This window comes from Salarias fasciatus, chromosome 10, assembly GCF_902148845.1.
Source record: "Salarias fasciatus chromosome 10, fSalaFa1.1, whole genome shotgun sequence".
Lineage (NCBI taxonomy): Eukaryota > Metazoa > Chordata > Actinopteri > Blenniiformes > Blenniidae > Salarias > Salarias fasciatus.
The window spans coordinates 8,292,237-8,315,949 of NC_043754.1; the positions used below are offsets into that span (position 1 = coordinate 8,292,237).

Consider the following 23,713-nt stretch of genomic DNA (forward strand, 5'->3'; position numbering starts at 1 on the left):
AAAAGTCACGTCTTAATATATCCAGAAGCTCAGACGAGGATTCACCGCTTTGAAAGGGGACACTCATGGTGCATTCAAGGTCATCAGGGAATTAACTGTTCAGAAAATAGACGGTTTTTCTGCACTTTAAATACTAAGAAATTATTAGTTTTGTGTAACTTGTTAGCTTTGTTTAAGCAATCACTGTACAGGACAATATGATCCAGCCTAATATTTAGATTTTATTTTGTTTTCCCTCCATACAGTCAGTTTTGAATAAATATTTCTGTTTTTTTTTTCCCTCCAGCTAATTTGCTCACTCCCATTACTGAAGTCAATAACCTCACTCAATGCATATATGTCTACCTTATCCTCCGAATAATAATAGTGCAGAAGACTTTAATATTTAAAATGTTTAATATTTAATGTTATTTTGTGAAAGAGTGAGCTTTATGGGGCCAATGAAATTCAGACACTAGGCATTAATGGGGGCGTTTTCAGCTCCAACATGTAACACTCAAACCGTGGTGGAGCCGTCAAAACAAGGACAATGAGTTGTAAAGAGTTCCTCCTCTTTGTTGAAGAAATTCATTTGTTGTGTCTCTATTTTGTTCTTTCTGAAGCATCCCCATCGGCGAGTGACCTTTTCCACCACCAACCCCGTGCAGGACCTGCAGGATGCCTCTCAGCACAGCTACTATGACAGCGGCTTGGAGGAGTCGGAGACTCCCAGCAGCAAGTCGTCATCCGGGCCTCGCATCGGACCGCTGACCCTACCTGAGGACCACTATGAGAGGACCACTCCAGATGGCAGCATTGGAGAGACTGAACACCCAGAAAATGGTACAGTGGCAATCCCCTCCCCACCCTCCCCCCGCTCCGGCGTGTTCCTTTATGAATATGTATTTGAATGTAAATGTCTCCAACAGCCCCTCAATGTGTGTGCGCTGTTGACGCTGATGAAGACATTTGAGGAAAATTTGTTTGTGCTCTGTGGCCATCTCGGAGTGGAAATGTTGTGGCACCCGTGACGTTGCCTCGCTGTGTGTGTTGATGACTGTGGGGGGAATGTTATTGGTTTTTAAGCAGATCCGCGCCCGCGTGGGTGTGTGTGTGTGTGTAGGTGTGCGTGCGTGCGTGCGGTGCCGAGGCCGGAGTAAGCAGTGCCTCCATCCCCCTCATCAGCAGGTCTTCTGTCAGACATCCTTAATGACCCACTCTCACAAGTGTGCTAATTAAAAAGCCTAACTAATGGAGCATTTGCCCTCTAAATAAATCTGAACCATGACATCTGTGCAGACAACACTGTGTTTACTCCAAGCATTTCTTTGCCTTTAGTCGCAGGCCACTCGCGGCGCAGCTTAGGTGTGCAGGTGCCATAATTTCTAGGCTCAGTGATCAATCCACAGGCCGAGCGCTGATGGTCTCAGCATAGGGTCGTATTAGGGGGGAAAAAAAGCTATAACTGCCATTTTGTGAACTGTGTATCATAATAACAATTCTGCTGCCTTAAGCTGCCAAATATAATCCATTACCTGTCGCGTAACACGCTATGGTAAGTGATTCACACGGTGCATTTCCAGTTATTATAGTATTTTGCATTCACGCCACTCTTCGGACTACACACTTTTCCATGATAATATTCTGCTGCTTACCCAGAACGTCTCAGCCCTCTCCTTATATTTATCCATCATTAGTGCGTCCCATTATGATCACTTCAGCTGAAAAGCATGGGGAGGCTCTGCTTTTTTCGCATTCACCACGGCGCGGATTTAAGCGGCGGAGCTTTCACTGGCCCATACAAAAACGAGGCGCGCATCAGCGTGGAGGACTTGATAGAGTTGCTGATCAGCATTGACAGCCATGTTGTCACACTGTGAGTGAAAAAAAGGCACAGATGTATCTATTGTCAGCGGGACTGTACATCATGAGTGCTGAGCGATTTCTGGCTTTTTCAAGTGAAGAGAGACACAAAAAAACTATTTCAATCCCAAGCACTCCCTCGTCGCAAAACATTGCAGGATCAAAGGCTAAAATGTGTCACCGTCACGCCAAAACAGCGGATGACAAAGTTCTATTCTTAGTATAGTGTCTTGCATTGTGATGCATCGTCTCTTTACCAGACATTTGTGCTGGCTCTCATTAGCTGATTTATTCATCTCTATTGCGGATGTTTATTTGTTTGTGTGAATTTGTGACACCGTGATGTAGAAGTGGAGCGGAGAGCGTGCATGCAGGAGAGGATAAACTTTCCAATGTGGCTCTTCCCCGTGGCCCTGCGGAGGTCAGATTGCTAAACATCGTGTTCAATAGATAGATCTGGTCACTCTGCACACTGGTAGCTGTTGATAGCCCAGCAGCCAACAGGAACCAACAGTTGACTACTCCCATTTATTTCCTCTATGCACTTAGAGTCTGTAATATATGCATTTTCCTTTCTCTCTCTCTCTCTCTCTCTCTCTCTCTCTCTTTTGCTATTGTTGTGGCTGTTTATTGTGTTTCCTTCCCATCTGCAGAACAGACGTTTTTGTGAGACAGGCTGCTCTTTGTTGTCAGCAGCAGGAGAGCAACATTGTGAGTGAAGATGGAGCAGTTAGAGAATGAAAAGGTGGCACAAGATGGGGGAGATGTTAGATTGTGACAGGGAGCGGGGACTAAGAGTCTCTGACGAGCAAGCAAAGCCCATAGGATGAGCGCAGAGGACAGGGAGATGCAAAGATGAACCGCGAACCAAGGGTAGACCTAATTAAAATGTGATTCCCACTTCAGGGAGATAACAGAGAGCCCACATAAAATGAAAGATTAGACAGAAAAATCAAATGAGACAGAGGAATTCCTCCCCTGCTCCACCTGAACGGTGACGCCAAATCTTTTTTTTTTAAGCATTTGAGTGACAGAGTGACAGGTTGTACTGATGCAGAGCTTTATTCATTGCAGTAAAGATGACTGACAGGCAAAAAATGGGGAGGTGCGCACGATATGTCACTCCGTTTAAGTTGGATAAAACGCAATATATGAACCCCAGACTGTCAGCCTTTGCATCACTGGGCCCCGAAAATATCGACACGGATGTGTGTTTTGTTCCACAAGCTGAACTTTGACACTGGCGAATCTACATTTTTCAAGCCTGCAGCCTGCAGTGCAGAGCAGTATAGCTGTTTGTTTGGCCATTTATTCACATACAGAAATGCGATCCGGCCGGGTGTTGTCAAAAGTGTTGATTCTTACTTTATTAATGTTGCATTCTTAAAACAAAACATCCATCTTATATACAGCTTTGTCTAATTCAGGGTCATGGGGCACTGGAGCCAATCCTAGCTAAAAAATGTGCGAAGGCAGTGAAGGCAGTTGCCAGTCCATCACAGGCCAAAACACAGAGACTCAGACAACCACTGACTCTCACATGCACACAGAAAGGCCTGACCTGTTTTTGAACCCACAACCTTCTCACTATGATATGAAAATGCAAGTTACTACACCACTGTGCAGCCCTAATACGATATATTGTGTGATTATAATGCAGTCAATTGTATTGATTAAATCACGCTGCTCAGATGATTCAAAAGTAGACCTATTGACCTATATGTCAGTGTTGACAACTTTATATTGTTCCTTCTTATGTTTAAACACAAATATCTGTATTTTTTTCCTCAGGATAATAGCATGATCTAAGAGATGCAACGACAGAGAGAGGGAAAGTCCAGTGGTGACGCATGTTTGTAGCTTTTGGTTTTTCCAATAAAATATATTCAGCCTTGAGGTGTTTAATGCAACTTCATGACAGCTGGTCGAGGCTTTTTCCTTTAAAAAAAGATGCAGGTAATCATTTATGTATACAAATCTCTTATATCTGTATTATAAAGCTATAAATGAGCCTTCTTTGCATTTATTAGATTGACCGAAAACATTAAAATCAGCGGGTGAGAGGATGAGATGCAGGTTGAGGAAGATTCCAATGACTCAAAAGCAGTGTTGTCTGTGAATTATGTGGGATAAAATAAGAAGGAACATAGTCTTTTGTTTTGTTTTTTCCCTTAGATCTACAAGAGAAATTTAATTCATATAGAAACGTAAATGAGTCCTAATTGTAATACTAAATACAAATCAAAAACCTAACAACCAAAGAGCCGATGCCACTTGGGATATGTCTTCATGTTATTCTAGCCTTAAAGAAACATTTATACATATTTGTCTCATCCCAGAAGGAATTACCCCTCTGAATTGTTAGTCTGAAGAAAAGAAAGCAGTCAGGAGAAATTAGGGTGAGGAAACACCACCAGCAAAGGATCAGTGTCTAAAGATCATGGAGGAAATCTTGATTCAAAAACTAGCACACATACTCAAACAAGCAAACTGGAAATAAAGTGGAGGAAATAAACATTATACAAGACTGACAAGGGCAATACTGGACTACGAACGATGAACAATAGTTATTTTAATATACTTTCACAGCTTTGATTACAAAACAAATCCTGTAGTTTGGACTTTTAGTTTGATATGTTATCAGAAGAAGACCAAATGATATTGTACATAACTAACTGGGCTTCAACCGCTTACATTTTTTTTAAAAAAAATTCAAAAGAACATCCAAATACAGATTACCCTTTTTCTCCAACACTATATCAACTTTTTCTGAAAAAAAAAAACAAATGAAATAAAAGAGAAAAAGGAAAATGATTCATTAATTGAAATTATTAATTATTTTTAATAATATAATCAAATGTTATGTTTATACTTGTTTTGAATTGGAGTTTAAAATTCTGGTGTTGCAGTCAACTAAAATTAGATCAGCTCCTTCATCCTGGGCTCAGAATGTCGTCGCTGCTGCATCCAACTTCCTGCAGTTTCTTTATTTATAGCATATTGCCATTAAGGATATTAATGCCAAAGGTGGCTTATTAGTGGGGAATAAATCAACTGCTTTTAAGCTGATCTATATTTAGAGACTTTCTTTTTTCGCTTTTTTTGTGAGAAGTATCTTCTTTTCTTTTCTTTTTTTTGTTTGCACATATTTTCTGTCTTTTCAGGATGCTTGCAGTCTGAAGTCACTTGACCTTGGTTTTCCGGTCTGAGTAGCAGGAAACTGCATGTGTGCATGTGTGCGTGCATGCACACAGACGTGTGTGTGTGTGTGTGTGTGTGTGTGTGTGTGTGTAGCCTCCTAGAGTATCTGTGGTTCATTGAAGTAGGTATCAACATACATTCCCTCATGGTTCCTGGCTTTGAAATTAAGAGTAGATTCAAACTGCAGTAATAAAATCCCTGATATATGACATGTATGCTGCCTGATCTGCAGCAATTAATTTCTGGAGTTCCTTTTTTTGTATGCCTGAGCAGCTGCTCCCTCCTCCCACTTTTGCTAATTCTTGTCTTCGGGCTATGTTAGTGTTAGAGTGCACTCCATTTCAGTTTCCCCATGTGTATTTTCCACTCGTACATTCATGCGTGCTCATTTCTCAACTGTTAGTTAATCTCATCAGAAATGTTTGTCCGGTAGGCGCACGTGCATGCATCTGTGTGTGGGCGTGCACCTGCATACATGCATGCATGTGTTTGTTTTGCAGTGGAGGATGTTGCATCGCACCCCAAATCTCTAAATCATTTTGATTACAGTACTATTTTACTTTAATAGACTCTCATCGTAATCACTGAGCTCTGTAATTCCTTTTAAATTGATTGCTTCAGACAGCATGAAAACTGCTTATCTTGTATGTCTGGTTGCTGTCAAGATGCATGATTTGTCCTCCACAGTGAGTCAGAGGGAGACCAGAGGACTTTTTCTGTCCCACCAGTCCGTCCACCGCAGGTCTTGAACAATCATTATGTTGAAGCGATCTATAGCATCTTGCAGATCGGCTCAGCAGTAAATGCGACAATAAAGGGGAATCAGTGACAAATGTGTTTGATATGTCGAAAATTTCTTTAGTCATCCCTAATCGCAGACTTGATCTGGTTCCATTGAAATAGTTTTTGAATTGCTTCTATCAATGAGTAAGACATGTTTCTGCCTTTCACTCTTTTTGTCAATATTTGCCTGTGCCAGTGAGACTATTGGGGCCACAGCACACACCTGGACTCATAGCATGTAAATGGGACGTGAGTCATCTGAGGACCCCTCTGTCCCCTTCAGACATAACTTTGACCAGCATTCCCGTCATGTCCCGTCCAACCCAGACAATAATCACTCTTCCAGGGATCAGTGGTCAGCCATTTTGGCAGTGATATGAGAGTAGCACAGACACAGGTGCATGGAAGACAGGTACTAGCTTACACACACACACACACACACACACACACACACAGAAAGCACATACTCATGCAAACTCAATTGACCACAGATGGAGGAATTTTGATGTGGCCGCGTGCCCAGCGTGAGGTCTCCCCGTGTCTTCCTCCGTGCGGACTCACTGCCATATGGCCTATTGAGAGGGGTGAGATAAAATGGAATAAATGGCATTTGCATGATAATGAGGTTCTTTAGTAATACTGTCTGATTTTCCTGGCCTTAGATCTCACAGATGATGCATCGAGCTTCATATATTTGTACCGTTTGAACTCCTGTCAAGGGTTTTTTCTGCTGTCAGGGCTTCACCGTATCAGCATCATACCGGGTGTCGGCGGTTCTGCCATGCCTGCAATAACATTACGTGTTTCCCATGAACATCTGTTTTTGCATGTGCAAAGCATAACATTTTTTTTCTCTTTTTTGCAAATAAGAATGTGGAGGAAGACAGTGTGCCGCCTGAAAGGCAGCATGTCAACCTAATGGAGCTTGTTTGGTCTTATAAGTGCCAGCTTGGGCCCCTGCCCGGGTGGCGGCGTTGCGTGCTGATGCAGGGGTGTGGGTTTCCTCAAGCAGATGTCATTGTGCCTTGTCAGTGTCTCTGCCTGTTAGTACTGTTGAGTGGAGTAGACCATGCCAGGCTGCACCAGCACAGTGGCCTGTGCCAGCCACTGCTGGAGCTGCCACCACCCAGAGAAGGGGACAGGTCATGGGGCTGGCAGTTTTGTGGAGGCTTCTGTTGGGGACATAAAAAAAAAAAAAAAAAGTCCCTACAAGTAGTCCCTCGGGGCAAGTTGTCATGAGTAATACGCCTATAATCCCACGCTCATTCTGGCACACGCATTACGCTGTGCTCACATCAGCTGCTGCTGTTTGTTAACCCCCAATTGTTTGTAGTTTTATTCCAGAGCAAATAGGTCACTGGAAGAGTCTAACTGGAGCAGAATTAAAGTCTCTAACCTGGATAAGGCTTTGACACCACTGACAATGGAAAACTATAAGCCTTTTTCAAATGACTTCATGGGACAATGCAGCTGAATCCAGTGGCGCTGATGATGTGTCAACACGTCACAGGTCTTGAATGCGTCTAGATTTCCCTTCGCCCAATTTGAAACTGAAAATGTGCTTTCGCTTGTGTGCTCACTGACAATGAGACCAGCGCTCTCAGCCCAAACTTTGGCCACACACATTACAGTGTTTGTCAAATGGCTGCAGACAGGCCAGACCTTTTGAAAAGGGAGCTTTGTGACAGAAGGGACATGTTATTACATCGCACACCATTAACTGGAGCAAAGTACGGAATTGGCTTATTGTCTTTCAGAGTGAACTGACTTACTGTGTGGCAGAGATTGCAGCCACATGTGAAATCTAGATAGAGCTCGAATAGAAGTCCCATTATCCCAATAAATCTCCCCCCTTGCATTCAATTTCATACTACCTTCTTTTACACATAAAAGTGATTTCTCTGCAGTTTCATCATTGTGTCCAGTGACTGGAAGACTGTGGTAGCATCACTGATAATAGCCTGATTTTGTGGGAATGTGAGGTTTGTTGTGGGCTTTAACAATGTCTGTTGTATTGCTCATAATTATTTTGAACCCCATTGCGTAGATTACTTCCTTTTTTTTATATTCTTTTGGTGTTAACTACAGTGGTTTACAAGAAAAAAAGAGTGGTAAATGTTGCTCAGAAAACATTGAAATAAACACTTGAATATGGCTTGAATAATGGAAAAGAAGAAAGCAGAAATCATCGGGGTGTTAGTGAAACATGTTTGGAGCATTTTCCAGGGACCCATTCCCAGTCATTGCTATTTTAATAGAGATCCACACGAGCTACTCAGCGCTTCTCCACATGTATATATCATGGATGAAAACGCAGATGAGTGTTGAGAATTATGCACAGAGAAGAACAGTACATGCATATAAGCACACATTAGGTTCCATAAATAGTGCTTTTAACACCATGCTGCCACTGAAAATGTCCGGTTTTAGCACTAAGCTTGTAAAATGAATGAGTGAGGCAGCATGCCTAAGCCAGTAGCCCTAAGCTTTAGATGTGCTCGTGTATTACTCTTACAAAAATGGATGGCTCTCTGTGCTTAGGCAAAAATTGGATAGCACGCTGCCCACTCTTGCCACGCCAGTGAGTCTGGGCAGCAGCATGCTGAAGCAGCAGGTTTGGAGGTGGTAATGCATGTATAAATTTGGGCTTGAAAGTACAAGTTTATAAAGGCACATGGAGAGGAATTCCTTAATTAGCCCAGTGTCGCCCACGGCGATAAGAGATGCCCTGTTATAGCTGAGTGTCCACTACTAGGTCGATGGGATCTGGAGCTAAAACTTTAAGGATAATTGTGGCGGCAGAAATAGAAAGTGGCAGTGGGGCTCTCAGTGGGTTTTACCCAGCCTCACCCCAGATGTGATTCGTGGAGCAGGTCGAGCGCTGTGTATTCGGGAGGGGATGCTGGCGAGGGGCCAGTTCCACTTCAACCTCAGTTGGTCGGGCTGCTCAAACCGGCATCAGAGAAAGGCCCCGGGGGTCATCTCTCCATCATAGTGTGATGGGGACCGAGAGCCGCTGAACCTCCCTCTAACTAGTGTTCTGCCCTTCAATGATGGATGGCACTTGAGGGACTGGAATTGTACTGTATGGGCCTGACATGCATTTCCTTATTTCCAGTGAGTCTCACAGGAACTGAGCCGCTCTCGCTTTAAGGCTTTCTCAAAGATATCTCAAAATTCACTGCAGTTCAAGGATCCCACAAACTCAATGAGAACTACATCCAGTGAAACTGAAAATGTCCTCCCAATGCCAAATGAAAAGCAGCAGTACATTTCTTTCCTCCTATTTTTTTTCCCCCCCGGTGAAGGAATCAATTCTTAATTTGCAGTTTTGTGTTAACATGGTATATCATGCAGTCAATATTCTGCATGCCTTAAGCTAAATAAAAAAAGACTCGAATTAGTCTTGCTTATCCTCATGGCCAAGCATATTACAGTGTTATGCATTTTAGGTGACATAACCGGCATTTTACGGCCCTGTTACACAAGGTCCTGGCTGCATTTTTACACCAGCTTGATGGAGTTTTTGATCAATGCCGCGTCTCCGTCATTACTCCACCAATTCCAGTAATTTTCAAAACTCACTTTTAAGGCTTACTTTTCTTTGAGCCACCCCTGAAGAGTCCTTGTTCTCAAGCCAAAAGTAGAGTAATTCTGAGGGAATATTGCATGCCGATGTAGCTTCGCTCCACCAGTCTAATTAGAGTGTGCACTTGAATGCATTGTACAATCGTGACTGATTTCCTGCTCGCCGCAAACTTCAGAGGTTCAACAGAGACTGGCGGATCGTCAAAGAGTTCCGTGGTCACTGTGTCCTCGGTTAAAGACATTTTATGGAATTTTTCATTCTCCCTCTCGGTGCCTCCCTCTCGGATGGTCATGCCATGTGCAGGGCCCCCAACACTTGTCACTCATCTTGATGAGCTGTCTCCTGAAACAGTATCTAGCCCGGAGACGAGGTACCCATCAAACATACAGCCACCACAGGCCCTGAAAAAAAACAGATGGAGAGAGGAGACCCTAATAGAAAAAAAAAGAGAGTGAGAGCGAGAGCGGCAGAAGCAAGAGAGATAGATGTTTGCTCTTGTTGTGCATTTGCTTTGTGCTCTCGCTGCTTTGTTGCCGTTATTGCTGTGGCTGCTTTGCACTTGATTGCCCATTACCAGCTCTCATACTCTCTATACTATTCACATGGCGGAAAAACATCGCAAATATGGCCAAAAACGGTTTCAGTAAAACACATTGAAAAATCACAGCGTTCCGGCCAAACAGGCAGCAGCAGTCAGCCAAAGCACTCCGAGGGTCACAGACAGACCTGGACTGCTGCTGTGTTCATGACCCAGTTTACCCATCAGGGCATTAAATTTTAATTTTATTATCACATAATGTGGAGTATGTCCTGCCCATTTATGATACTTTAATGTGATAAAACATTTATATTGCCCCTTTTAATGCTCTTTTAATACACAAGACAGCACTAAAGTGCAGGTGTGGCCTTCATTCAATTAACCAAAATAGTCAGTCTCCCAGTTATACCTGAGTGTCCCTGCCTCGCCTCTCTGCTAGTTTTTTTTTTTTTTTTTTTCCCGACAGATAATAATGGTGTTATTGTGTGAAGATTCCAAAAACATAAAAGCACATGGCCCTTCTTCAGCACACTGAAGCTTTCAAACAAAGTCAATCAAACGTTAGCAGCAGAATTCAGTGGATCAGTAAGGAACAACAGGGGAGGGAGGAACCACGCTGGCCTCAGAAGCCTTCTTGATGACCCCCTGCTGCCTCCTGTGTTTTGGGCTTCTCTTTAAGTCCATATTTAAAGACCAAAATTTGCAATTTCCCCTTAATACTTATATTTTAAGCCCTGTGTTTGATTCCATGTGATATTTTTTCCTGTTGCCCTAATCAAAGCCTTGTCAGAAAAGCTATTGCCTGGCAGAGGGTGCAGATGGGTAGAGCAGCAATGGGAGGCGGCCGCTGTTCTTTTCCTGTAGCCTCTTTGCAACACAAAAAGGCAATTTTCATTTTCCATCATGTTATAAATTTGAATTGTCCTGCTCCAAACACATGGCTGTATTGTTCAGAGCATTGTGGGAACCGAGCTTTCCGTCTGACTGCGTTAGTACGCTGACTTTCCCAGAGAATTGTCAGTCATGCAGCAACTCTATCTACAATAAATGGTCAAATAAAGCATTCGGCTCTCCAGAGTCGTCATTTAGCCACTGCATGGGCTGCTTACATGATTCTGAGGATGGGATTTTGCGAGATTACGCTGATGTTTGTCCAAACTGGGCATGAAAATGATGTGCCTCCTGTGACTGAATTATTTAAATCTCTACGTATTAACTTTTATCGCGCTTATCTTTTTTTTTTTTTTTTTTCTATCACTTGTGCTGATGTGTGCATTTTGCCTGCAATGCATTCAGACCACATAGCACTCTGATATAAATCTGAGCCTGACCGCTTGGTTTCTGGTTGAAGGATATGATGTATGATCAATTGATAAAAGCCGTCATGGAACAACCGCAGCCACAGGCAGGGGTAATGTGAAACCCACCAGACATGGAAGAAAATATGTCACTGCGGGACAGACCAAGTCTCTTTGAAAGCAAGGCTTACCATTTTTCTATCACGGGCACTGTGCAGGTGTAGGCTAATTAGCCGTTAATGTTAGCTTGTGCAAGTGAACCGCTTCTCACGTCGCAGGCTGAAGAGATCAAAGGCAGAATTAGCAAAGCGATAACATCTTGATCGAAAGGGGAGGAAGAACAACAAATGGATCATGGAAGACATCCGTTTTACATGTCAATAAGATCAATGGGTGAAAGATAGTGAGCATGAAAGTTCTCGCGCATGAATATACACTGGGGAAACATCCTCAGAGGGGAAGAATTCCTTCCTTGCTGATTAAAGATGAGGATCACGTTTGGGGAGACCTTTGATTTTTCTCATTGAGGGGAAATAACGTACCCGCGTTATTCTGTGTCATTTGAACTTGGAACCCTTGATATCCATTCAATACTGGGTAGACTGCACGTGTTTAAAAAAAAAAAAAAAAAAAAAAAAAAAAAAGCATCTTCAAAGAAATAAGAAGCTTAAATGGAACAAACTGAAGACTGCATGTGTAGTTCTTCTTTCAGCTTTTTGGAAAATGAACCATCTTCTACCTGCTAGTTTGAGGCCATGGGGTGCTGGGTCTGTGAAAGGGCCATAGAAAGGACCTAAAGCAGGAAGAAAGCTTCAAAGGCAGGGAGCAAGAAAGAGACATTCAGACAAGAAGAAGAAAGAACGTTGGGATGTTTGGGTGTGAGACAGGAATAGACAAGTGACTCTTCAAGTAAATGTCACACAGTAATCAGAGAATGGCTCGGCTGATAAAATGTTCAGTTTAATTATGCTGACAATATTTCCCTCTCAAGCAGTCACAAAAAAAAAAAAAAAAATTTTTGGTTTTCTCTTCTAACCTCACCGCTGTCACCAGTTATTAAACCAAAGTCCTGCATGTTTTTTTTTTTTTTTTTGTTGCCACATCTGCACCTGTATCAGACTTCTGCCACTCGCTGACATCCAGCACGGTTCAGCAAAGCAGAGTCAATCAAACTAAAGTGTAGCCTTAACACTTTCAAACAGTTGGTTTCAAACTTATGAATAAATTGTTCTCTTCTTCTTTTTTTTTCCCTCTTAAAATGTTCAAAATTTGGGATGAGTTATGTGGAAGACAGAAGCGAAAAGAAGAAAATCATCAGGCTATTGAGCGTCCAGTCACAACCCTGCACCACAGGGATTTAGTCTACATTTCTTTGAGCATTTCTAATTAAATTACACAGAAAAAAACCGAACGGGAAATGCAAGGTTTCCTATTTCAGGAGTGAGAGAAACGCACAGGGAAGGAAGTAGAGTGGGCCTAAATGTAATTATACAAGCAGGTATAAATATATTATAAGACTGCAAAAACAGTTAGTCGGAAATAAAAGAAAAAAACAAAACGACGAGGCTAAAATGTCTCTGCAGTAATGTTCTTCTATATTCAGTCCAGCGTGTGGCTACAGTGGAATTTGACAGTAGCCAATACATCACATTGTTCCTGTATGTATAACTGTATTATAACTTTATTTCAAATATGTACAAGAAAAAAATGAGCTTTTGCACGGATACTCTACTTAAAATGGAATCATTACTGCCTCTGTTTAGCATTGTCCCTTTTTTTTTTCTCTTCTTTCTTTGTGGCATTGCCTACGGTAAAGATTTCAATGAACTTCATCAATAAAATACCTGTGGTGGCCTCAAGAACTAATGCAAATTTTTAAAATTTGGAGAAAGGACTGTTGTCTAACTAATGCTTCTCAGACTCACTGTGAGCATTCAACACTCTCTTCCTGCAGCCCTCTCTTGAATAAATATGAGCAGTGGTTTCCAAATAGTGGGGTCACCGGAGATTTAAAGGGAGGAAGCAGCAGCAAAAATACTTGAAATATTTGTTTTGGGGCAGGGGATGCCTTTTGCCAGTAATTTTTTTTTTCTTATTTTTTTTAATAATTAAGGGAAATTTCTAATAAGAAATTAGCAGGAGGGTAAATCTGTTACTTATTTAATTAAAACACATATCTTAAGTCCTAAATGCAGTGTAAGTGTAGTAGAAATTGGGTAAAAGCTGTGGCAGTCTCAGGCTATGATTAAAAACATATTTATCAAACACATTGGTGCAGTTCTCGTTTTAACCTGAGGTCTGCGTAATGCTGATTCATATTCATGTGAAATGCTCCTGTGTGCCATACGAGCAAACACACAGACACACATGCAGTTGGGCTTTTTTAATCAGGAAAAGTGATTGAGGCAAACAATATTCCGTATAATTGCGTTTAAAGTGTATCGATCACACAAACTGTGCAGCAGTGGTGACTTATCTTGCTTGTGAAATGATTCTCCAGTAATTTGATGGTTCCTGTAGGTTCAGTGTATTGACAGCCAACAAACCAAGCTTGCTTTGCTTGAAACTAAATCAGTCAAGGAAGGCTCCTGGAAGTGCTAACTGGTTCTGAACATTTCAAACCCCACTCTTTTATGCTCATAATAAATTATTTATTTTCTTTTTTTTTTTTTTTTTAGTATTGGTAGGTGCCACAGATCAATATTTAGTTGTCAGGGTTCACAATGCAATTTCCCGACAGTAATTGGCCAGCAAGTCAGACGTATAGCTGTGGGCAGAGGCATGAAGCTGTCCTGTGCCAAGCATTTCACAAACACCTCCAGCACCAGCAGACAAACTATTATATTACTTACAAAAGGAAGCATGTCATCATTTAGCAGACTTTGCCCGCATTCTTCCACCGGTGTTTTGGATCTATTTTATCTGGGGAAGCCTTGTGTACGTTGTCACCGCTTGACAAAGCCTTAGTATTGGTTGACATATCACATCGCATATCAACTTCTCAATTGGAGGAGCTGGTGCATAGCGTGATCTGTCAGCAGGTGCTAAGGCTTTGTCAAATGCAGCAGCACAAAAGGCAGTCTTCAAATAAAAGCAACTCTGAGACAAAATGGTGGATGGTGGGAGCACTGACAGGAGGTGTACCATCACCCACTGAACCATCCACAGCGTCTCCTCCTGACGTGCCTCTGGTCGACATGTCCACTCATCAGCCTTTGTCAGGGAGAGGCCCGCCAGCCCGGGAAGCCCAGAATTCAGGTCTTTGTGAGCGTGCGGAGGAGACTTTGACACGTGATTTAAGCCTCCATACTGATGCTTATCTGGACAGTTTGACTTAAGATTGATTAACCTGTTTCCACCATCACCATCACCAAAAAAAAAAAAAACACACACACACACAATTGAGCCTCCAAGGACACAATTATCTTGATAGTTTTATAACGCAGTGCATTCAGAGTGTATTTTTCTTTCATGAAACGATAGACATGAAAACATTTATTATTGAAGACGGCACCATGCATGTGAACTCTTCTACAGAGAGGTTTCTGAAGAGACGGAGTGCAATCATCTATGGAGCTAAAAACCGCACTATTGTTGAAAAAAAAAAAAAAAAAATACTTCACCGGGTTTCATCTCACAGGCTGCGTTCTGTATAGGTATTGTGACAAAGCTTCTGAGCTCAGACATTCATATTCGTGCTGGTGAGATGTAAAAGTGCATGTCAAACTCCTCCATTGTTCTTTTGGATTCTATTACAATGAGAAAGGAAAATGTGCATGTCAACACAATGTTTGTGTACTTGCAGCAAGTTTCCCTTTCTTAAAATGTACCCCTCTAGAGGGAAACTAAAAAAAAAATAAATAAAAAACATGGTTTTTGGTGGCTTCTGCTTACTGTGCACTTGAATAACAAGACTTGACATGTCATAGCTAAAGAAATACAAAACCCCGCTTTCTTCTTGTTTTTCTTCAGAGACGGCGACAGCCACAGAATGCATCCACACCCAGTTATTATATACTGATAGCCACCACAGACACTAATGTCTCCTCAGATGTGGGGTATTTCTTCCTTTCTGCTTTTGTTCGGTGGAACTTCTTTAGTCATTTACTACATAAACTGTTTGCAGGAACCACAAATACGCCATTAATATCACTCACACACTTCCAAATGATAGTAGCACTTTCCTTTCTCTCTCTCCCTCTCTCTCTAAACCGTTATCCCTCCATGAGCTGTGGGTCTCTCATATTTGTTCGCCATCGATCATAGCAGTGTGGCGCACACGCTGGAAAGCAGCCGGTGGGGAGAGGCAGCATTTGCAATCAAACAGAGAGGAGCAGTGTGAAATCTCAGGAAGAGGCAGCTTCCCCCATGCCCGTGGGCAGGGGATCAGACGATGAGGAAGCCTGCCTCAGACACTCAACACCTCCCACTGGCACCCTGATGCAAGCAGCATGCAAACCCACCCCTCACATGTATCTGTCAGCCGGGGGGTTAAGCTCTGTGTGTACCCCCACTCTGTAACTGCACTGTGGAGTGCATGTTATGCTACTGCAGCCGAGGTGCTTTTAGAAGCTTTGCAAAAGGTTCACTGTGAGTCGCTGATGTGGTGCTGAAGGTGGAAGAAGGTAGAAATTACTGTTTTTCTCTCTCGCGATATTGCTTTAAGCAAGCAGATGGGACTGACCCAATATAAAAGGAGCAAGCTACAGGTGCAATCTATCTCCGAGTCTGGAGGAAAAAGAATTCTGCTGTGCAGAGGAGAAGGAAATGTCATTGAGTCACTGCTCTACAAAACCAAATCACAAGCCCTCTAAATCCAGTCAGCCTGTTTCAGCCACTGGCATAATAGTGCTGTGGTTTGCCCATCTGTTCTCCATTGTCCACCTCGGCTCTCCATCCATGACATACAAGACTATAAACTCTAAAGGGTTTGTTCCAGACTCTGAGCAGATTTATTTCAGGTATAGGTGCGGCTGCAAACAGGGTTGAGTGGGTGAGAAAATACCAATTTTCCTACACTGCCTTTGGCGGCTCCCTCAACCCGTGTTTGACTCATTTGCTTCATCATGCCAGCCAAATATTCAAACAATGGTCATTTTTAGCTGGGCGTAGGAGAATGTTTTGATGATGTGCAGAATGGACAGTATTCTGCCTCACTTTAACTGGACTGTACTACAGCTACAGATGGCTAATGTCTTCCACAAAAAGCTTATACACAAGTATAATTATCAGTATTGATTGTTATCAGTGTTTTTTTCTTCTCTTGGACAGTTGGAAATGGATTTGAGTGCAAGAGGTCAGTGCGAGCAAATGTAAGAACTTCTGCTTTCATAAACGATGCATCAAATCAAATCAAGCTGCCATAGCTCCACTTTAATCACTTTATTATGGCTGTGTGTGTAGAAATAGTCAGATAGTTGAGACGCGACTGGAAAGTACACGTGCAATAGAGCCGTAACGACAGAACATGCTATCACGGCAGGTTGCGGCTGAATATAGACTGATTGGTTAAATTGTCTGTTAAAAACAGTTTACGTCAAAGCCACATTATAAATAAAACCATGGGAAATTTAGATGAAACACTAACAGACAAGGTAATGGCCTCCCAAAATAGCTGGCATTAGAGCACCAGTGTTGGCTCTTGATGACGTGCGATATCTGCATTGGCACCGTTGGAAGAAAATGGCAGACTCTGGCATGGTAGTTGGTGTATTTAGCTGTCACTGCTGATTTTCTGGCCCTTGTTGATGATGAGCACAGTTCAGATTGTGCTGTAATTCCTGTCACTTGTGAATGGGATGTGTTTACATTACATTTTCTTTTTTTTCTTTTTTTTTTTTTGGTGGGGGGGTCGCGTTTTTTGAAAACAGTCGGCATTATATTTTCTAAAAACAGAAGCCAGTAACAATCACTGCAGATGCTGGAACCAGGATTCACTTCTAAACTCCTCTTGTGAGAAGAATGAGTTGATAGAGAAATCATACATCAAACAGGCAAATGTGGGTCGTTTGGAGTTTGCTGTGCTTGCACTCATGCCAGACCTGATCACATGCCCACACATAAAGCCAATGTCTAATTTATGAAGAAGGGAAGGTTCCCAATTGTGACATGTGAAGTGTTTCAGAAAAGCTTTATAAATGCACCTGGTTCCTTTCTCTCGTATGCAATGTGCTGATTTGTAGATGCAGAGCCGATTCTAACAGCAGGCCTCTTGGTGTGGCGTAAACCTCCTGGAAGCTGTGGAGAGGTTTTAATCAAGTGTGAAATCCTTTTGGGGTAGATGCCTACACAACTGTGCTTGTGCTGAGAAGCATACTCCTCAACCCCTCGCTTCGGCTCTCTTCCCATGAACATCTTTTGTAGCGAGAGTCCATTTCGCCGCAGTGATGCATACAGACAACGCTCTTAGTGGGGCTGAGAAAATGAAACTCCAGTCATCATGCGTGAGGCAGTACAAGCACACACACACACACACACACACATGCACTTGCACACTCTTTTCTTGGTTGCCTGCCGTTTCCTATAGCTCCAAATTCCATTTCCTTGTTCTTAACCGAGCATGAAACTCTGGTTCATTCATTTGAAAAGACTTTTACTTCATTGACATTGACCTGGTAAACAGAGAGAAGGATTTACTACTTAACCAAAATGATATAATTAGCCATGAATCTGGCAGAACGTTGCTGGATTGTGAAGTGAATGCATTAAATAGCCTAAACATCTAGCTATTTAGGATTACATGAACAATGAGATTAGTTGCAACAATGGAACTATGCATTCTTCTTTGTCCCATTATTATTATTTTAATAAACAATGGGGCAACCGTATGTAGATTACCCATGAGAAATGACTGTTTAGACACCAATAAGCATAATGAAATGGAAATAAGTAACTTCCATTCATTGTTATTAAACAGAGGCAGTTAAATTTTTTAACACACAAGCTGTTCTGCTCAGGCTTGTGATTGACTGAGGCCTTACTAAACCAGATGCATCTTTTTTTTTTTTTCTCCCCCCCCCCCCCCCCAGCCTCAGAGGTCTGACATTTTGCGGGATAATTATCTTGCCACTGGTCATGAGTACAATACTGATGGTGCGTCTCTCAGGCTTACTGTCAAGCTGGCATTTTCTCCTATTAGCTGTGAACTCTTACTACTGCCTCTAATACGTCATCTCTTGTGGTTGCATCATTCGCATGCAGCAGCATCTTGCTGCCCTCTGTGCGTGCGCAGCGCCCGGGCTCTCCCTCTTACGCCACCGAGCCGCTCATTTACGCACACACACACACACACACACACACGCTTTTCCCCTCCGCCACGACGCACGACGGAGCGCCCGGTGATGGACGTGTTCTTTCATGGTGCGGACAGCACTGTGGCGTTACAGTAATGCATTTATCACAGCAATCAAAACTTTACATGTGGGTGACATCACAGACATCACAGATCTTAGTCTGCTACTCACAAAGACATTGATCTGGCTGTCGCAGCCGCAGTCTGAAGGGATAACAAAGATAAATTGAGTGGTATTTCCATTTAATCTGGGCTGTATGTTTAGCTTGTCAACAGGTGGGCTGCTTAACAAGTCTATTGGCTGCCAGCTGCACATTCTTGATGAATAAACACTCGGGATTGTGGGTGCACGTTCTTGCATCCAGAAAGCCTGCAATGTTTTTGAGCGATGGCTGAAGCAAACTTATTTCGGGAGCTTTACCAGCTTGTACACCGAAATGAGGTCACTGGGTCATGGACCCATTTATTTAATTAGGAACAGTTGAATAAAAAATGGATGATAATCAGGGGCAGGGAACTCATTTCAGTGCTGTCAATCAATAACTCATTCAACACTGTTTTTTCTGCCCAGAGGGATCCATCCAGCTACTCACTTTGTGGCCAAACACTGCATGCGCCCAGTTCACTGTATGTTGCTCTTTTATCAACATTTTTCGATGATGATATGGCGGCATTTGCAGCGCGTGAATCTCACGTCATGGACAGACGGCGTGCGTAACGATACGCAGCTGTACAGCAACCATGAAGCGGGACTAAAAAAAATAAGTAAAAAAAAAAAAGCCGGAGAAGTTGGATATCTCTAAATGACGTCGACGCGGCACGCCGTCTCTTAAATGCATCACATCAACTTGTGGACGGCGCACACAGACACACGCATGCACACACACTCACACCGGCGGCTCATTACATAGTGCATAGCAACAGCTACATAGCAACTGCTGCCGACTGCTTAGCAACAGCTGCAAAGACCTCAAGAAGGGGGGGGGGGGGGGGGGGGGGGGGGGGGGGGGGGGGGGGGGACGGGGGTTTCGTGGGGTGTTTCAGATGACACCATTTCTGTTCACAAATGCCATTTGGGCAACTTTTTTTTGAAGGTTATAAATATTGTTACAATGTTTGCCACTGTGAAGGTCTCTCTGATGGTGTCCTCTTTTTTTTTTTTTTTTCTTTCTCTGCTGTCGCCCACAGATATCCGCTCCCTCCCCGACGTGGCAATGACTGGAAACTGCACCACCGAGTGCAGCGAACTGGGCCACTCGGATGCCTGCTGGATGCCCGGGCATCCCTCCCCCGTACGCAAGACCAGGAACCCCCCGAAACTCTCCACCTTCGTGCCTTACCAGGAGAGAGGGAGCCTGGGTCGCCTGGCCAACGGGAGCGCCAGGCTGGGTGGCGAGGAGCACCGGTCGCGCCTTCCGCCCTCCCGCAGTGCCTATTCCAGCGGTGGTCACGACGTCAATCAGGACTGCCCCTTGGAGGAAATGCCCCTGAGCGTTGCCTCCGAGTTCCCACCCACCTCCCCTTCCACCCATACTCCCAAAAGAGAAATTTACCTGTGAGGAACACACTCATCCGACCAGTACACAACTGAAGGAAAGATACACCCACTTCAGAAGGAGAAACAGGCTGTCCACACGCTAAAGCCAATGCCCGTTTTGTAGTTAACAGTAGGCTGTGACTCATCCAATCACTGGCATGAACACTTGTTTTTGTCATTTCCTCCTTAAATTATTAATTTATTAGCATATTTATTAATGATTCCACAAAGTTAATTGATGCACTCATTCATCTATTTATTCAAAATCTTGAAGGATACAACTCCGACAGCTGAAATGGAACTGCAGATGGTAATTGCTACTTAAGTAGTGACTAATTCTTGTTGTAGTTAGCCGAGTCCCATTCTGTGAAGTGATCTCTTGAAATTTGAAAGTTGTGCTCAGTGCTATTGTGCCATTATTAGATATAATTTAATACGCAGCCAGTCAGGCCATATCGGAAGGCGTAACACTTTTGACTAACAATCAAGTGAAATGGTCTCTCTTAATGTACAGTGCTGTAAATACATTTGAATGGTGTGTTCTACATATATTTTTGTCTGGCATAAGCTGAAAAAAATTGCCTCAGAATTTTAGCATATTTAAGCTTTTCTTTACTGCTGCTGTTTAAACTTGATTGAAACCATCCTCCCCGGAGTGGAGCTCAATATTGTGGAAGGCATTTATCCGCTCCGCACAGACACACACATACACATACACACACACACACACAGAGGAACTGACACACACGTGCGCGCACACCTTCGACCCCTAATCATAGTAGAATGGCCTTTACCTCTGCTCCCCGTAGAGCGCTGCCACTGGTGGAGAGAGCTGTGTGGCAGCATTTAAACTGACATTATGTTCCACTGACTCGCAGCACTGTGACCCGTCGTTCATCATGGAAAACGGTTGACTTGGCCACAGAACCCCCCCAGAGTCACAGTGACCAAACGTGGAGTGCCCACTGGACACATCCTGATTGGCTTCTCGTCCTGTCGTCGGGAATATAGTGGGTGTATCCGTTTCTGAAGGCTCTCCTCCGTTGTGACAATCAGACGGCGCTACTTGTAACTTACAATCCGTTCCTCTCAAACCCATACCCCTTCTCGCCTCACAGTCCATGAGAACGAATCTAGATCTAATGAACGCCTGAGGAGTTATTTACACTAAAGGGCACTGGAGCGTTGAGAGCCGCCGGAGGGATGGAGTTCTTATGGGGCTTAATATCACGCTAATGTAAACAAACCTCCTCATCCTGGCTCCTCCTTCTGTTGTGTTTAGCATCAAATCTCACTGAATCAGAGGTGCAATCGATCCCCAGCATTGTAGTAATGTCTAAAATAAACATCTGACTTCATGAGAGAATTTGTCTTCTGGATTGGGTTCGCTGAAACGCAGGTTCAGACAGCGGGACTTGGGCTGAATTTATGGTAACCCCTGTTAATTATAATTTTCTCTTGTATTGAGGACAACATGCTTAATAAGTTATTAGACATTTTCCTCCTCTGGCTATTGAACAGAGAATAAAAATAGGGCATGCCCGTGGGCTTCATTTATCTTTACAAAGATTTTCCAAGTGAATCTGAAGGATATGTCTGAAGGACACTATGTATTAGTCAGTAATTGGATGTTAATGATGACTCCACTAGCCTGCCTTACAACGTCGTAGAGCTAGTCGGTGTCTTTGATTTAAGAATTGATTTGATTAGATTTGTAGATACCTTTCACCTCCGCAGAGTATTTCCATAGTGAGATTGTGTGTCTGACTAAGGGTGGGGGAGCCGAGAATGGACGTTTCCTAATTAGGGTGAGTAATGAGTCCTGAGCCGGGGCATGTGTGAGCACACCCCCAGGACAAGGCACCCACCAGATAATGCAAATCCACCCACAGAGCTACAATCAGTTAAAAGGGGTATTTTTATCAGCACTTACCTCATCATACTGCCATTGAAAAGTGCGTTTAGAATAATTAAACTGGAAACATATGGAAATTACTGGACATGGCCGTGATTAAATAAGGTGGGCGATTATCCTGCCTTGAGGGGGAGAAAGCACATTATTCTGTTTCCAAAGCCATTTAGTGACTGATATAAAATTCCAACAACAGCCATGATACACTGTGATTGAACTCCCCCCGCCCCCCCCCCCCCCCCCCCCTGCCGAGGTTCTCCCAAGCGCCCATCTCAGCGCTGTGGATAGCCGCTTCATGAACTGAGAGCAGCGGGTAAGATCACTGACCTGGAATTAATGACAAGTGAGAAAGATAGCAATGAGTGATAAAACCAGTGTCACATAGCCTCAATCACAACTTTATTTAAACACTCTGACTCGGATCCACGCAACCGCTCCGCATCCGGATTCACCTCTGGGGTTAAACCTTTCACCCGTTTCCAGCCTAAGAATTCCCGTGGTGAATCCGGGGTGCGTCTTCTGATGCGTCTTTTTTCGGTCGCCGTTCACGTGAAAAAATAAAAAATGGTGGCAGCTCCGAGCTGATAATCGTCGGCTGTTAATCCCAATGCAAGGGCAGGAGTTTGATTTAAATCTTCTGCAAAACAAAAACAAGCCTGGACTCACTCCCCTACAGACACACACACACACACACACACACACACACACACACAAACACAAACAACCCCCCCAAACCTCTCTTGATGAGTCGGACTCTTTTTGCTCTAGCCGATAATGACCTCCTGCTACTCACTTCTGGAACAATATATCACCAGGTTTGACCTTTCTTTTGAACTCATGCTGAATGAACTGTGTTTACTTCTCTCTCGAACACAGAACAGTTCTCCTTGATCAGAGTAAGAGGACGTCACAAAAACACCCAAATACACTAGAAAGTATGTTGAATAATGTTTAATTTGTACTTAACATTGATTTAATGTTGAATTCACTTGAGTATCTTTTGCCTCTCTGTAGTGTGTATTGTATGGTGATCATTTCTGTGGAAAGATGGAAAAATTACAGAACTGAAATTGGCAGAGGATTTTTTTTTCTTTTCCTTTTCCTACTGATCAAAGACTCTTAAACTGGTTGTGTTTAAAAAAAAATAAATAAAAAAAAACAGAAATCCGTTAATGGTGTAGTGTACATAGATCTCCACAACCCTTTGTCTGCCGTCGAGCAGGCCATGATTTTAGCATGAATTCCAAAGATAATTGGTAGAAACTGTTTACTTTTTTCTTTTTTTCTTTTGGTTTCCTTTAGTTGACTTTCCGAAATGTCAGTGCTGGTTCATATTCAAAAGGCCCTCTCCCAAACGAACTGAAATTAACTGGACATTTCATCTTTTTTCACTGTTCATCTAGAACAAAGACGATTGCCTTGAAAATATGTCTTTGCAAGAGAGAATCTAGTTGTTATCCTAATTGTTGGTATATTTATATAGGATAAAATGCTTGTGATGCCATGTTTTTGTACAGTTTTATGTACATACCAGTGAAGCTTTCTAAAAGTTCTGAGAAAAGCCGATGGCATATAAAAATTGTAACATGTTTTCTTGAGATGTGCACATCTTGCCTTGGTTGGATTGACCTTTGCTGAGTCAGTGTGAATGTGGCCGTTCTATGCCTGCACTGTAGTCATTCACCGGCTCCCACCTCCTGAGGACTTAATCAGTTTTTATGT

The 23,713-nt window shown here is 42.9% G+C and overlaps 1 protein-coding gene across 1 annotated transcript in view; it reads left to right on the forward strand.

Annotated features, from left to right (window-relative positions):
• LOC115395587 (protocadherin-1-like) overlaps nt 1–21,379 on the forward strand; it is a 93,697-nt gene extending 72,318 nt beyond the window's left edge. Inside the window, exons 4-5 of the mRNA XM_030101181.1 lie at nt 603–822; nt 19,731–21,379. Coding sequence (XP_029957041.1) covers nt 603–822; nt 19,731–20,101 — 591 coding nt within the window. The 3' untranslated portion in view covers nt 20,102–21,379. The remainder of the gene's footprint in view (nt 1–602; nt 823–19,730) is intronic.
• The last annotated feature ends 2,334 nt before the right edge of the window (nt 21,380–23,713 follow it).